Source organism: Triturus cristatus, chromosome 4_2 (genome assembly GCF_964204655.1).
Source record: "Triturus cristatus chromosome 4_2, aTriCri1.1, whole genome shotgun sequence".
Lineage (NCBI taxonomy): Eukaryota > Metazoa > Chordata > Amphibia > Caudata > Salamandridae > Triturus > Triturus cristatus.
In genome coordinates this window covers 697,951,905-697,969,733 of record NC_140586.1, presented here as the reverse complement: position 1 = coordinate 697,969,733, position 17,829 = coordinate 697,951,905, and the positions used below count along the sequence as shown (strand labels likewise).

At 42.5% G+C, this 17,829-nt stretch overlaps 1 protein-coding gene across 4 annotated transcripts in view; it reads right to left on the bottom strand.

Moving 5' to 3' along the window:
- The window catches only part of USP24 (ubiquitin specific peptidase 24), a 2,082,369-nt gene that overhangs the window by 1,716,067 nt on the left and 348,473 nt on the right, over nt 1-17,829 (bottom strand). For all 4 annotated transcript variants that reach the window (XM_085602520.1, XM_085602518.1, XM_085602517.1 and 1 more), the window contains exon 19: nt 5,269-5,380. In XM_085602520.1, coding sequence (XP_085458646.1) covers nt 5,269-5,380 — 112 coding nt within the window. The remainder of the gene's footprint in view (nt 1-5,268; nt 5,381-17,829) is intronic.

Below are 17,829 nucleotides of genomic sequence, written 5' to 3'. Positions count from 1 at the left end.
CACCGTCCGACGCACAGAGGTATTGCTGGCGAAAAACTTTCCGGATTCAGTCTGACACCTGTGGGTAATTCTAAGGTAAGGAATCTATAACTAACGTGTTTCTTTCAGATAAGTAAGTATTATAGATAAAAGCCATTTAACTCATAAATTGTGTAAAAGTAGTAGAAACACTTTCTCATTGTGAATATTCCACTGTCTGGTTAAAACAAAGATAGCGGTTGAGTTACGTACCTGTCGTGTGAATGTTCGTTCTGGTGCATCGTATTCAGTAAGCGCGTTCAGCGTTCACCGACTATGGCGATGTTACAATTGGGTCAACAGAAATAGGAAAGGGGTCGGGAAGGTGTATACCGGAAATGTGCTTCGTGAAATAAACATAGAAGACGGGTAGAGGCATAAAACGGGAAAACCGTAATAAAAATAAAAGAAAGATAAAAGTGTGACGCCTGAACTGGATGACAATGTGCATGCTTCAAGTTGAAAACAAATAGTTGTATAAAAACAAATATGTATAGTGTGGTAATCGGAAATAAAATATGATGAGAAAGTTGCCTCATTTGTTAAAGCAAAATATCAAGCTGTAAACATGAAAAATGATTGTAAACAAAAGAGACATTTTTCTAAATACTAGCACTTATAAAAAACAGTCAAAGTCCATCCGTTCATTCAGTCCCTTGAGGCTGATTGAGTCCAGGCGATTCATCCAATAAATTTCCCTTTGGAGCAAGTATTTGTTGTTGTCTCTTCCTTCTTTGAATGGTACTTGTTCCAGTACCAAGAATCTAAGTTGACTGATGTTATGGTTGTGTGTGTTAAAATGTACTGAGATTGTAGATTTTTTATTTTTGGTACATATATTGCTTTTATGTTCTGTAAGTCTGTTTTTAATATTTTTTTCAGTTTTAACCACATACGCCAGTCTACATGGGCATTTAAGTAGGTAAATTACATCGCTTGTATCACAAGCTGCTGTAGTGTGTAGTTTAATCGGTTTTCCCTGTGTGTGACGCATGATGGTAGTGCCTTTAAATATGTTATTGCACCTTCCACAATTTGAACAGGGTGGCATGGGAACAAACGGGTTTTCCAGAGACAATGGAGGGACAGGAATTAAGGCCATTATCCATATCTGATAAGGGTACACTGCTGAGTGAATCACATAAGACCAAACAGCTGTGATTCAAGGATCCTGGCAAAAGTAGATCCAGGTTTGAAATCTGTTCAACGTTTACGGTGGCTCCGGTGACCTAAAATGTATGTCACTCCACTGTGGCTATGTTGTTCACCTAGTGCATCTTCCTCATAGGACACGCACAAATCTTCAAACCCAATGGCAGACAATGTTGCCTTGGAGTCGGTGTCTCTGTACATCGATGGTTACATGAAATGCTTTCCGACGCATGGCTAAAATAAAGCAAACCGCTTTGAGAAAGACACCAGCTGAAATATTCTGAAACCAGTGCTAGATGGCTGGAGAACATACAGCGTGATAAACTACAACATACATGCTATACACAACATGTCCTGCACAGAGACTGTGATTGAGGTTTTCTTTCACCATACCACTACATCACTCACCCCATACTCCGAGCTTTGACAGCTGAGGCATTCTTATAAAGGGTTCATGCATACCCTTGAACTCAGAGCCAAGTGAATGTGCAATGCCACCACACCCTACAGTTTCAATAATCAGACAGACCTTTTGATAAAAGGAAATGCCAAACATCTCTCCTGTCTTAAATAAACCACTAATCTCAAAGTATCTATAGCAGACCTATGAAATATTTTCTGTTGTGTGGGGGGGATCGCCCTTCATTTCTGCATATTGATTATGAGGCTCAACAAGTAGAAAAATTGTACTACTATGTTGTTCTATGTTATTCAGACTATGTGAAAAGGATTTAAACCTGGTCATTGTTTAGAGACAAGTGCATGCCTCAGTGCTTTGCTAAACCTCTTTTACAAAAAGAAGGGCCTTACAGGTAGGTTGCCCTGACCGAGGAACAGGGTTTACCTGGAGCACAGACTGGAGTGTACTGTGTGAAAGATATAGGTTAGGATGCAATCATAAGTAATTGGTACCCTTGAGGGAAAAAAAGGTTTACAGCCTCCTTGTCTGTGTGAATTTTTATGCACAGCAAATCATCACAAACTTGATAATATATGGGAGTATGACAATAAGGCATAGTAATTACCCATGCTTTACCATGAACTCCAAACCATGATCACAGCAGACACATCTGCTGCCTTAAGACAAAAGCTGTGGTCATTGTCTATCAATTACATTCAGAGATGGCTTGATGTAAGTGTTTGGCACCATCTTTGCCTGTTACACAAAAGTCTTGGCCTGCATCTTCTGTTTTGGAAGTGAAGTATTGTCAAATGTCCCAATATCTTCCCACTTCTAGGGACCGTTACATTCCAAGATGAGCTACTGAACTGGCATTGCACTTTGAAAATTGGTATGTTCCATATGTGCAAGTTTGCATTTGGCTTCTTTTCTTGGCATAACCAATCTAACCGTCAGTAGTGTAGTAAAGTTATCAGTACCTATTTGTAGTATCTTGGACAGCGTAGATGGGAGCCTGAGTTTAATTTGTAGAGGGTTACATGTCAACCAGGAAGCACGCGTTTTTATCTATAGATCAACTCAACACAGATAAGTAGATTTTAGGTCTCGCCTGAGCCAGCGCATGCGCTGTCTGGCGAGACATATAGTAAGCGGGGTTTTCGAAGTGCTACCTCACGGTTTTGCTGGCCTAGCGCTTGCGTGCACGTGCGCGTGTATGCGCGCAGCCGCCAGCTTTTAGCACGATTACTTTCACTTTTGCCGCAACACTCACGTGCTTGCCGAGGCATGCGCGCACCTCTCCTTTCACTGTCTTTCTAGCTGGTCCCTTGATCATTTGTTCCAGTCTCAGAAAGATAGCTTTCTTCATATCTTTCTTGAAGTGATGCACAGACAGGATGGAACGTTTTGTTAAAAACTGTCAGCTCTGGCATTTTGTGGATGTTTTTAAATGTCGACAATGTGCGCTTTACAAATGCGCGCTCAGCTATCAGTTATGTGGGGAAATGTTAATTTCTGATCTTCACTGCTTTGATTTACTAGTGAGATCGGGTCACTGGAAGTGTCACACATTTGGCTTTTGAATGTCACTTATATGTACAATGTATCCATAGAAATGTTACACATACGCAATCTGAAAACTTGGCAGCTATGGTTCAAAATTGTGATGTGCAGCCATCATTGCGGCGCTTCTAAATTGTGGTTCAAATCTCTCAGGCATCAATCACGACTGCCTCTTTAATTCACTGTCCTGCACACACCCCTGTTAACAAAGTGGTCACAATATGTGTTATGATATATTTGTAAATTAAAGGCCGCACAGATAAGGATGTTGAGAGATAAAAGTAGAAATGTATTTGAGTAAAGTTTCTATGTTAGTTTTTAGCACAGGAAGTTGAACAGTTAAATATTTACCTGGTATAATTTCAAAAAAAGCATTGGCATAGCCAATAGGTCTCGCTTTTGGGACCTTATAAGTATTTAGTTATGCAGCACAATATCCTTGGTGCACTAACATCAACTGTTGCATGGCTAAACACTTATAAGGTCCCAAAGGCGAAACCTATTGGCTATGCCAATGCTTGTTCTATTATGTTCTAAGCACCAACCTAATCTGCAGATAATGGCCTAAATGTATCCATATCAGAATCCTCTGATGAATAACCTATTGGCTAGTCCTCAAATATTTGTTGGAGTACTCCTCAAGTGAATGTCTAGGTTAATCTATGGATAGAGTATGGAGGTATGCCAAGCATTGTGCATAAATCACTGGGATTGTCTTCCTCCAGTGATTACTGCGTTAATGTGACCTATGGTAGATTACACAATGAGCTACACTCATTTCTAGATCTGTCTTTTTAAGGAATATGATATGTGAACTATAATGTAATATTCTTTCACAAAATCTGTGGAGCAAAATTAACATCAAACCTAGAGAAACCACTTCAAAATCACCTGCCACAAAAGCTGCAACGTAATTCTCGAGGTAGAACCAGCATCTTTTTTTTTTTTTAACACAGTTATGAATATCAAAGATGAGGTCATTTCCGGTTTTCATCACCACATGCAAATATATTTGGGCAGAAGAGTGATGCTGTTTTTACCATGAAAGGAACAGGTCTCCCAAATGCCTTGAGGCAAAAAGTATGTATGCTGCGTGCAATTTTAATTGACCTCATCATTTATTTGTGCCTGTATGTCATTTTGGCATTGGGTGAGAAATTGAGGTATTTTGTATAGTATAAAATCTAGTGCAAGGTTATGGAAATTGTCTGGTCCAGAAATAGTTTTGCTTGCAAACTGTGGTGCGCAGTTTTAGCACATTGGTGACAATTAGATGACAGTCACAGAACAAATTGCTTTGCCTTTCCGCAATTTTAAAGTCTTAGCAATAGAACACACGGAAGCCTGACAGAGACTTGTGAAAAAGACATCTTCCACAATTCTATTGACAGAAATGTCCAGTTATACTTTAGGCAAAATGTACATGGGTTTTTGTTCACACCCAATATTGAGATATAGGAAGAATGCACAAATTGAATAAATTCAGTAGGGATTCTCATACAATAATTGTAAAGTTCAGGGTGTTAACATAAAAAAAAAAATCTTTCATCTGCTTCATTTAGCACACAAGTGAATCCCCTTGCTTCCATTCTGATGGCAATTATATATCTAAACTCAATGATGGAAAAAAGCCTGAGCTCAGGTAGATGGTAAATTCTTTCTGGAGATGGATGTTAAGGTATGGTAAGGCTCTGCTGATTTCAGGTCAACATCAAAACATGCTATTCCGGGCCCACCTTCTATATAGTGAGATTATGTATAACATGTGAATCACAGTTCCACTCTTCAAAAACTCAGTTACCTTATGCCAGGCATATCAGTCTAGGGCAGTAAATAAATAATATAAGGATTAAACCCATCTACCAACGGTGCAACACAAAACACAGTGTGGTAACACAGATGTATAACAAGCATACATAAGTAACGTCAGCGTAGTTAAATCACTATGTTCGATGTATGTTGAATGTAATAAACTCTACACATCCATTAAATAAGATCAAACATAAAAATATTTGATTACTATTTACAGTAGTAGTAAAAAAGTAATAAATTAAAAAGGTCATGATCCTGCTATAAATTAGGGTCTCATGGAATTAATTTTTGCTAAAACTGGATAAAAATAAAACTTGCCATACCATTCATTGTAATGTCATATGATTCCAGTTTAAGAATTTTTTCCTTAAAGAGCTGCTGTTGCACATCACTCTCAAGGTCATGTTGCCCTTTTGTAAACCATTCAAAGCACATCTGCAATTCAAAATAAAAATATTAAGTCTCCTTAAGCAACACAATTGTTCCAACAACCTCTTTGATGCCCAAGACAAAACACTGAAAAACCATGGGTGGCAATTCTTTCTTATGCAGGTTTCTTGCAATGACAAAACATGTAGGGACATGAATGTAAATATTTGCATTATTTGTAACAGACCATGGTCACCTTAAGGACATTATCGTCAACCAGATCAGGATTAAACCCAGTTTTAGGTGTATTTATTCACAGGCTTACAGGAACGGCATGATAACAGCAACAATTGATTAGATTTTCTGAAAATAGTGGGATAAGCAGAGTGTAGCAGCATTTATGAGGACCACAAAGCCAAAAAGCAACTAGCAGATAAACATTGTGCATGATTGACAATTCCACTGAAAAGAGGCATCCTAATAGCATAAATGACAAGAAAACAAACATTCTACCCCTAAACAAAATTAGTGCATTTTCTTCAACGTTGTGTGGTAATAAAACTGAAGGAATTGAAGGATGTCAGATAGGCAACAAAGATGCTTAAGCACAGGTTCCAGAGCAGCATAATGGGGTTTTAGAATACTATATGATCTGTAACCAAACTGTTGCATCTTAAAAGGCTCACCCCCTCCCACAGAGATCATCCCAATCTACAACAAACATATAGGTGGTATCCTTGACAAAGAGTTTACTTCTTTCATAATGTAACTGCTTCGAGCAGCAGCTTTGGGAACTGTAAAACCACTAACTCACTTTAGGTGGCCGACCATATGCCAACGTAGCACAGCTTAAATGAAGATGTTAGATATGCATAAATAGTTTGTCCTGAAGGTGTATGTCTTTCCCACATGAGTGGTCTGTGTATGAGTTAATGATATGTCAAATCAATAATCCCCAAAGGTACTTCATAATGGGATAAAAACCTCTGTTCTCAATTAAGAGCTAATTAAAAAACTTTGTCATCAAACCAATTACAGTCTAATCTTCATCAACTACATTCCATCAACTATCCCTCTGCGGACGACAACCAAATCAACCATTTCGTCAACAAAGATTTCATTGATGATGACTTTGTCAACAACAGCTCCACTCCCCATCACATGGACAATGCCTTTAGCGTCTGTCTAATAATTTCATTAAGCTATAGCTATTATGCCATTGCTGGAGGCTCCTTTTTAAATATATGTCAGGCTCATTATTGCCACTAAAAGTATCAGCACAAATACCTGTTCACATTTTGTGTTCACAGGGGAACACATACATTGGTGATTAATAAGAAATAACTACAGTTCTCCAACACTTTATGGATCCACATGCTTGTATAATATCCCTTCAAGGAAGGAGCCTCCAGTCACATTCACCAGTTTTGTCTATCCACGCAAAGAACTAAACCCACTACTTGTGGGAAGAACTAACCAACTTAAAATCATCAGCTAAGTTGTGCCTTGGTCCTACTCTAGATCCTTATGGTGGGGTAGATTCGCTGACATGCTCCATCTGCAAACATTAACTAATATCAAAATAGAGGCCTTCCACTCCCACATTGGCTCCCTAGGTAACCACATTCGACCAGCTAGCTGCTGCTGTGCCCTTATCAATGCCAGATCTCTGGTTAAAAATGCTATACCATGTACAGACTTATGGAGTCTAAAGGACTTGATTTGATCTTTAGAACAGAAATGCGGGCGGATGCCACCTGAGACCCTGACCTCATTCCGGCCCTTCCGCCAGGTTTCCTAATCTCCAGGCTTGACAGAATTGGCAGAAAAGGAGGAGGTGGTCTCGCAATCATTTACCCATAGCACTTTAAATCCTAATCCAAGAGCTACCCACAATCTGTGATTGCGATGCGTTATCTTTTACAATGGAAATTAATTAACAATATCCGTTGATGACATTCTGATCTACAGACCTAGAGCATCTTTCACAGATGAGATCAGCCAATTATTAGAGCTTAAAGCTGACCTTTTGGATCTCACAGTCCTTGGAGATTTGAACTTCCACTTGGATAACCTTTCAGATACTAATTCATGCCCATCTCATTGAATTTATGGATAGCTCCGGCCTAATCCAGCTAGTCAATGGACCTACCCATAAGGCAGGTCACCTATTTGGACATAATCTTTTCAGATAATCCTCATCTACAAAACTCCTCCTTGCTCCCTCTAAGTTGGTCCAACCACTTGGCTTTAATGTTCGAGCTTAACTGGGAAACGGAGAACCCTGAGAATATTCCATCTAAATCAGCCAGGTGGCATAAGCTTGATACTGATTTGTTTAATGATATATTAATTCGAACTGTACCCTTGGTCACAGGAGACTTGGATCTAAATGCCAGCGAATATTGTCAATGCCTAGACAAGGCCCTTGACCAACTGATTCCATCTAAAACTCATCACAGTCACATAACTAACCCCTCTGAACCATGGTTCACCAATACTCTTAGGCTCTATAAACAAAAATGCTATAAACTTGAAAGAAAACGGAGGACCAAATAAGACACTAAATATAAGAAAACATATAAGCAATCCATCCAAACCTATAAACAAATGATACATGAGGAAAAAGTATTTAAACAAAATCACAGGTGCGCCATACAATGATAGCACTGAAGAACAATTATAAAGTCCATTTCCAGAATAAGTATTCTTCCAAAGTTTTCTTTTTATTCTTATTCCAGAATCAATGGCTTTTTAAAACAAAGTCATGAGCATCACTGTTCACAACGACACAGCCGACGCGTTTCGTCCTTGAAGCGGACTTCTTCAGGGCTGTTCGATTCAAACAAATAAATATATACACATCAATACATAAAACTAAACATATATATGACTCATCACATACTAGACAAACACTTATATACATTTAAAAGGAGGAAAAAGTATGCTATTTCACTCATGGAACTGATTCAGCGAAGAGTTCCACCAAGGAACTCTTTGCAACAGTCAAGAAACTGGCAAAACCTACAGAAAATAAGAACATGGTTAGTCAACAGTTTCTAAACAACCAGGCCACTTTTTACAAGACAAGGTTAAAGGAATCTATGACTTCTTTTTAGCTAATACGAACTCCACTCTAACAATAGATGAGGAAGCACATATAACCCATTTTCCGTCAGCCTGTATATCTGACAGAGATTCTCCTCATGATCCAGCACTTGACAAGGGTACCCTTCACAGTAACATCAGAGACTGTTACTGATGCTCCAAAAAAACTTTCAGGGAACTTTAGGTTTGCTAAAGACTATCAAATCGGGTGCCCCAAAAGATCCTTGTCCTCCCAAGATAATACAGTTTGTGCCTGAAACTGCTGCCATAGTTCTTACTGACAAGATGTTCAGTACTGGTCTCTTTCCAATAGAGTGGAAGAAAGCATTCATTTTACCAAAGTTTTAAAAAAATCAATCTGGATCCAACAGTTTTAAACAACTATCGGATAATACCAATGCTCCCATTTCCTGCTAAAACAGATAAAAATCCATCAACCTAGAACTCATCTCTTATATAAACAAAAGTAACATTTTGGATGCTGCCCAGTTCATAGTACAGAACTAGCCTTCATTACGGCCTCTGAGGAAATTAGGCAGATCCTCGATACAGGAGGAACTGTAGCTCTGACTTCATAAGATCTCTCGGCGGCCTTTGACACAGACAACCATACTCTGCTTCTGGATCAGGGACAAAGCACTCTCCCTTCTTATATCTTGTCTATCTGGACGAGAGCAGAGTGTGGCTTTGGATGGGTTTAGCTCTCCCTCTTTCTCTCTGCCATGTGGTGCCCCACAGGGGTCAGCTCTAACCCATTCCTTATTAAATCTTTATGCAACCCCACTGGCGACTGTGATTAAATCCTTTGGTTTTGAGCGAATGTCCCATGCAGACGACACCCAAATTATAGTGTCGGTCAATAGTAATCCAGAGGTGGATGCTGCCAGATTCCATGACTGCATCCTACATATAGGATACAGTTAAACTTATCCAAAAACTGAAGTCTTACTATTCAGAAGGAATCTGCCGTTCTGGTCTCCAAATTGGTGGCCTCAAGAGCTAGCCACACTCTCTACTCCAGTCACCAAGGTAAAAAAACCTAGGAATACTTTGACAGTAAATTGGCTATTGAGGGCCATATCATTCAGATTATCTCTGCTCATTTCTTTACCCTGAAATTACTCGGGAAGGCCCTTTCCTTCATTCCATCAGATCTGCAAAAAAGTGTTGTGTTAGCCCTCATTGTATCAAAACTAGACTACTGTAACGCTCTGATCAAAAGAAGGGGGGTCCCTAGAAGTAGGATGGGTAGACGGGAGATAGGGAACAACGGGAGCCTTCAAACAGAACCCACTGTCTACACTAAACTGGTTTCGTTAGGCCCAAATTTGGGTCACGTTTATAGAAAAGAGCCAAGGGCCAAGGTAGACTCAGGAAGATAAGAAAAACAAGAAGGATAAAAAGAACGTACTTTATTTCAATAGCAATATTCAAAATGATAATCTTTGCATAAAGAATAAACAATATGGCATACAGTTTATTTTATATATGCACGGAAGTCCCACACATAAGGACAAACATACGTACACTCATTCAAACAAGAAGTTCATGTATAGGACAAAGCTAATACATGTACACACATTATACACATTGATTTGCCAAAAAATTACATCAACAATGTAAAAATTCAAAAAAGTAACAATTCAGACAGGCTCGTGCGTTCCCAGTTCATAGGGATAGATAGATTCTTTCAATAGGCACGAGAGGGCAGGAGCCAACGCACGTTTCGGTGTAAGCTACACCTTCATCAGGGCAACGACGATGTAAGGCGTGTGGGACAACACAGAAGGTGCCTATTATAGGGTCGTAAAAAAAGGGGAAAAAAAAGGGGAACGAAACGACGGACACGGAGCCGCACGACGCCACCTTCTGAGGCGCAGGGGTACTGCCGACGAAAACTTTCTGGATCCAGTCTGACGCCTGGAGATAATTCTAAGGTAAGGAATCTATCACTAACCTGTTTCTTTCGGATAAATCCTTTTTCACTTTGATTTGAGTTACTGCTGTAGCATTCCTGCTCATTTTGTTCATGGCATGTATCCAAATAACATGCACTAAACTAGACATACATTTTAATTAGAGTTTAATGAAAACGTAGAATGGATTTCTTGTGCGAGTGCATCGATGTGGGGAAGTGCTCTAGAATCCACCCATACATAATCCTAAATCTAACAGGAATGATTTTCTTTCTCAAGTCTTTAATTTTGAAAGAGCCTTCCACTTAGAGTGTGTGAGAAAGTGCCCTCTTTCTTGCGTGGTATGCCCCCACTTTTTGCTGAATTGCTGATGTTCTTTGACTGAGTGTACCCTGGGCTCCTGCCAATCAGTTACCCAGGGCCTATGTTCCTTCCCGAAAACTGCATTGAAGCCTAAACCCAATTGGCATCTCTGGCCACATGTCAGCCCCTGGTAAATGGTACCACAGGTACCCAGGGCACTGTGACCAGAAAAGGCCTCTAAGGGCTGCAGCATTTATCGTGCCACCCTTAGTGGCCCTGTACCCGGACACCCACACAATGCCTTTGCAGGCTGTGTGTCTTGGTGTAGAACAAAGTGAAGAGTCAATATGGCACATCCCTGTGTGCCATGCCCACAAACAACTGCCCTGGCCTACATCAGTCACCCCTCTAGCTGGGTGCCCTATGCCAGTGGTGAGGGTACAGGTGCATGAGCCCTGTACCCCTACGGTGCCCAAGTTCATTCCTGGGCACTGTAAGTGCAGTGCTGCCATTGAGAGTATATGGTGCTGGGAGTTTGTCATTACGAACTCCACAGCATCATAATGGCTACACTGAAGACTGAGAAGTTTGGTATCGAACTTCTCAGCACATTAAAGCCACACTGATGCCAGTGTGGTATTTAATGTAAAATGCACAACAGAGGGCATCTTAGAGATGCCCCCTGAAACTCGACCAACTCCTAGTGACCTGACTGAGTGGCTGCTTAGGCTTCCACCACCAGACATGTTTCTGGACACCTGGGTCGAGAGCTTGCTGCTCTCGGTGGCCTGAAACAATGCACATCCTGGGACGAGGTGCCAATCCTCCTCCCCCAGGATGGGCAGGGTTCACGAAGGAGAAGCTTCAAAGGCAGGCCGCCTTTGTGAGCCTCTCCAGACCATTGCTGCTTTCAGCAACTGGTCCCCACTGGTTCTACCCCCCACTTTGGGCAGGAGAACCAGCGGGAAAAACAAGTGAGGAAAAAAGGTGTGCCCACCCTCAGGTGGGGGAGGCGAGGTGAAGCACAATCTCGACTCCCCGCCATCTTGAGGATAGGGGGACTCAGAAAACCAGTCCCCGCCATCTTGAGGATAGGGGACTCAGACAACCAGCTCCTGTCCCCCTCCCACTGGAGAGTGGCAGAATAGGGGGTGTACCCACCCCAGGGAAGAGACCCATTGGTCCCTGCCCTTTACCTACCTGTAACGCCCCTAAAAGTAGTATTTAGGGGGCACCCTGAACCTTTCTTCCTCAGATCCAGCCTACCTACAAGAAGAAGGACGAAGAGCCGTGCAGAGATAACAAGAGGACGACGCCCACTGACTTGGCCCCAGTCCTACAGGCCTATCTCCCCTCGAACCTGCTACTGCGAAATCCCAGCACTTCCAGCAGCCAGCAACCTCACAAACCCCGGAGGACCTGCCTGCCTTCACTTCCCAGACAGTTTCTCCCGTGAACACCGGACGTGTTTAAACTGCAGCTTCTGGTGCCAGCCAGTGACCGCGAATCCAGCCCACTCTGCTCCCGCCGAACCCGGCCCGAGCGGAAAAACACCACGAGGAGGGCCCCCCGGAGATCCTGACCCGAGATCCTGACCCAAGATCTGGCAACCCCTGACCTGCCTCAAGCCTCCAGATGACACCTGCAGCCTCAATCCAGAGGGATCCACCGCCCACCGCCCTCCCCCCCCCACCGCGACCAGAGCGGGTAAGAAAATCAGACATCAAAAGGCACCCCTGCATCCGACGCCCTTGTGTGGCCAAATCAACGTACATAACCAATCCACGACATCCCAACTTACCCCTCAAAGTGGTGGTCGAACCCATAAGATCCTCGTCCCAGAGCCTGCAGTGTTTCTTTTTCTATTGAAATCAACAGGGCACCCCACCTCAAAACAGAACCCTGCACCCAGCCGCCCTAGTGCCGCTGAGGATGCACCTTTGGTGCTACTTTGGTCTCCAACTTGCCCTGAGCTTAACCCTATCAATCAAAGTACAATTTCTATTGCATTTTTAAACTGTCCTATATCCAGTAACCTATTACTGAAACGTATTTAATGCTTACCTGTACCAGGCCTGCTTGGTTCTAAAAATAAACAGTATATTTTTATACAACAACAATTGGCTTAGAGTTCAGTTCTTGAGTGTGTGAATTCATCTGCTGACTGAGTCTGTACATCAAATGCTTAACACTGTCCTCTGATACTGCCTTACTGCTCGACCAAGCTACCACTATTAGAGACTAAGATTCTATCTAACTTTAACCTCTGCCTACCTTTGGGACTCTTGGACTCTATAAACACTGTACCTCACTTTGCAGTATACATAGAGCCAGTTTCTTACCTACAGAGCTAGATTACCCAAGTTTGGCCTGTATTTTCCTTAGAAAGGCTCAAAAACGTATCAAGTAGCTGCCCTGCAGAAGTCAGTCAATGGGACTCCAGGACACAGAATCATCGTTCCTGAAAACGCTCTTGTGGAGCATGTCCTGAATCTCCTCACAGTGGACAGTTTGCATTATCATGGCATTGGAATACCCTGAGCATGCAGTAGAAATGAAATATTTGCTGGCAGGGACGATCAATTTAAAGCTCCTGACAGCATCGCAAGCCACGAGACACACTCCACAAAATGGCTACTACTGCGTACCAGCAGATCTCAGGGCTTGAGCTACGGGCACTCATCAAATAAAGGTGATACTGATTAGCGCGTCAGAGAAAGGCGAAGTACTGCGCTTTTGTTTTTATACTGAATATCTTTTTAAAATAAGTTCTATTATTCTGTCTTCTGTGATGAAACATTGTACACATGCAATTTAAGTGAATAACATTGCTGAATGTGGGAATTTGGGGGGGGAATTGGTAAAGAGGAGAAAACGCTTTGTGTTTCACTATAACTTTAAAAAAAAAAAAACATTTGCTTACTTCAGGCAGTCTCTCTGCCTCATCGCTCCATTTGCAGGGGAATTTCAATTGCCGATCGGCAGCGTATAGACTGCCAGTGTTGCGGTTAGCGGTATAGCCTTCCTCTGACTTCCGGGGGTATAAAGCCCAGAGCGTCAGCGGCCGCGCCACCGGCACGCCCAAGGCAAGCTCGTCTGCGCTCGTCCGCGCCTCGTTCGCTGCCAGCTGCCTAGACATGCCGCTCACTTCTGATCAGGTATGCCCTGTCCGGAGGATAGTGTATTCTCGAGAATATCTGTTACATCTGGCTCAGAAGGTCCCTAAACGGGGGGGGGGCATAGGTGAGATTACTCAGGAGAGTGACTCATCGTGCTATAGTTGTCCTCTCTCTGCTTCTATTCTATATGCTGGTATGTTTAGGAAGGGTCAGCTAGGCCATCAGGCGGAACTCTCTTCGGGGGTGGAGGGGGAGAAGCAGCTGGGGGGGAAATCATCAGCTATTCAAGGCCTTTATCTGAATGTACGCTCATTACCGAAACAGGTCACTGAAATCTGGGACCTGCTGGATAACGTTAAGCCAGATTTGTGTCTATTTTCAGAAACTTGGCTTAACGATGAAAATATCTCCTCATTAATAATGGCCTTCCCAGGAGAATATTCTGTTACACGTTTGGACAGAGTCGGAAAGAGGGGTGGAGGTCTGGCTATTGCAACACGCCCCCCGTATCATGTAACTATTCTGGATAGGGTTTCCTCCCCCTCTCTCGAATTACTGATTTTCCGAGTGCAGCAAGCTCATACTATTGAACTGACAGGAGCCCTAGTTTATCACCCTCCAAACAGTGAGAAAAAGGGCTTTTGTACCGACCTTTCTGAAAGATTGGCCCCTTTCATATTGCAGTCAACTAAATTTTTATTTGTTGGGGATTTTAATCATCATTTAGAAGTTCTTTCTAATGGTGATTCAGCAAGTCTGCTTGCAAGTATGGAATCCTTTGAGCTCATCTCTAGAGTTATCAGCCCTACCCATCGTGCTGGCCATACTTTGGACACTATCTTTTCCTATATGTTGGATTTGAGAGTAGATACCCCGATGGAAGTGGACTGGACAGACCATTTCGCACTTCGCTTCCGTTGGAATGCGCTGAGGCCGCTTAAACGACCTAAGCAGCGCATGGAACCACGTAGAGCATGGAAAAGAGTAACGGCCTCCTCCTTTAGCTGTAATTATTCCCTTCCATCTTCTGGCGAGACTGATTGTGACGTTGCCTTAGAGAGAGTTGAGGCCTCTATTATTGAGGCTCTCGATGTGATTGCACCAGTAAAACTGATACGAATCTCGTCCAGAATAGCCCCCGCGCTATGGTATACTGCAGCCTTAAAAAAGGAGAAGACTAGCATCAGATCCTTAGAAAGAAGATGGAGAAAATCCAAAGCAGCAGCCGATAGAGACAGTTATCGTGAAGCCCACAGAATCTATCTGAATAACTGTAATAAGGCTAGGAGAGCTCACCAGGGTACTCGGATTATGGAGGCCAAGGACTCCTCACAGGAACTCTTCAATATTTTGAGAGAATTTACCTGCCCGCGTACTAATGATTCGCTCCCTCCAGCTACGCAGGAGTTTTGTAATGCATTAGCGGCACATTTTACCGATCAAATTGACACTATCTATCGTACTTTTGAGGGAAATAATTTAAATGATAGCCAGGTCCTTAGGCCAGCTTTATGTTCATCTAGCCTAGATGACTTTCCTATCATCACAGTTGCTCAGGACGGGCTCTGTTGGCTAAAACCAAGTCGGGATCTTTTTTGGATCCTTTGCCACCTAGGATTATGAAGGAACTGTCTCCTATCCTTGCAGAATCCTTGGCTGTCATCTGTAATATGTCGTTAGCGACAGCCACCTTCCCGAAAAAATGGAAGGTATCTCGTGTTAAGCCGCTACTTAAAAAGCTATCAGCTGACCCTACAGAGGTTCTAAATTATAGACCTATCTCTCTTCTTCCTTGTTGGTCTAAAGTCATGGAATCTATTATAAACTGTTCTCTCCAACTATTTAGAAGAGAATAAGCTATTAGACTCCACTCAGTCAGGGTTCTGTACATCTCATAGCACCGAGGCTGCTCTGCTTGAAGTTACGGATTCTATCAGGCTGCTGCTCGATGGGGACTCTCCGGTCATGCTGGTGTTGCTGGACTTGTCGGCAGCCTTCGACACCATCTCCCACGGTATACTGTTAAGTAGATTGCGGGAGGTGGGTGTCGGTGGCTCAGCTTTTAGGTGGTTTCAGAGCAATTTGTCTGATAGATCCCAATCTATCCAATTGGGGTCTTGCGTGTCATCTTCAGTACGGGTGGATAAGGGGGTGCCACAGGGCTCTATTTTGAGCCCCACATTATTCAATCTATATGTGGCCCCTTTAGCTTCAGTCATTAGGAACTGTGGTTTTGAGGCCATCTCAAACGCCGATGACACGCAGTTGATCATAAATATCGGAAATGATCCCGTCGCAACGACAGTAAAGTTCGCAGCTTGTACGATTAATATCGCTGACTGGATGAGGAGTCACTTTTTACAACTGAATTCCTCTAAGACCGAGATTCTCCTGTTCGGCAAAGCTGCGGACCTTTGGACTCCTGACTGGTGGCCACCAGAACTGGGTCCAGCCCCCATCCCTAGAAGTTGTGCGAGGAACTTAGGGATCATTTTAGATAACCAGCTCTCAATGGAGACTCAAGTGAAAACTCTGGCCTCCTCTTGTTTCGGGACCATGCGGATGTTGAGGAAGATTTTTCCTTGGATCCCGCTGAGTGCTAGAAAGACCCTCATCCAGGCATTATTAATAAGTCGCTTGGATTATGGCAACTCCTTACTGGTCGGAATCAGGGAGGACCTTTTTTCCAGATTACAGGTGGTGCAAAATACCGCTGCTCGCCTTGTTCTTGACAAGCCTGCGCGAATTCCCTCTCTGACGCTTTTACACCAACTACATTGGCTGCCAGTTAGAAAACGGGCCACGTTTAAAATGCTGTGTCTGGTCTTTAGGTCCCTACATGGACTGGGGCCGGTTTATCTTACGGATAAACACAACTAATCAGCCCACAAGGCAGCTTAGATCTAGTAATCGCAAAACATTGTGTGAACATAAAATTAGGAAGGTAAGGATAGGGGGTCGTGCCTTTTCTTACTTGGCCCCCAAGCTACGGAACAGCCTTCCTGAATCAATCCACCAATGTTCAAACTTGGCATTATTTAAAAAAATGCTCAAAACATGGCTTTTCTAATTGTTCTTCCCTTTCTTTGATCGCTGATCTTTTTCCAGCGCCGAGAGATCCCCTTGGGGATGATTCATGCGCGATATAAGTGATTAAATAATAATAATAAAGGTAGATTTGCTTTGGCTACCACTTTAGTGCACAACTTCCCCAGCGCTGAGCTTTGCACCTCTCCTACTTTTGCAATGATGAGCGCGCTGTGACTCCTGGCATATCTGCAACTGCAATCAATTTGGCACCACTTTGGGCCTACCCTTATTTGGGTGTCTGAAAGAAACTAAGAGCTGGATCCCTTAGCTCAAAGTCTTAGCAATATATAATCTTTTAAAGTACACACAATGAAGATGAACTACACTCCATTGGAGGGATACAGAAAGATCTGAGGACAATAAGGTGGCAGACCTAAGGTAGTTTGGGAATGAAGTTCAGATCAGTATGAAGAATGACTATCTTCAGGGAACTACATGCAAGTTAGCTCACTAAAGATACTGTTTCGTCTGGCTGCTGTCTTCCCAATAACTTCATTTAAAGTCCATCCTATTTATGGACTGAAGCAGGTTTTTTATTAATTGTGATATTTAGTTCTGACTGTACTGTGAGTCTTTGCACAGGTAAGAAGGTTTGGAAGGGTCCATTGATAAACCCCTTAGACCAACCTATATTACAATAAAAATGGTTTGACACTTGAGCAGTGAAATTGCTGCAAGTTGTACTTTAAAGGAAGTACACTTTAGTTCTGATTGCGCTAGTTGTAGCCCGGAAAGAAGCTGGGCATGGAACTGGAACCTCAGAAGACTCCAACCAAAGCCTCTGTCTTGATGCCTGCCTATAAGATCAATTAAAGATCCTACACAAGGATGAAACCAATATCACGGGCTGTTCAATGGACTATGATAAGCAATCAGAGCAGGCTGGGCCTAGAAACCTTTGAATACTGAACAAATTGACTTGCATTTAAATGAACTTTAAATGAACTAAACACAGTTGAGAGGATATCAAAGAACTTCA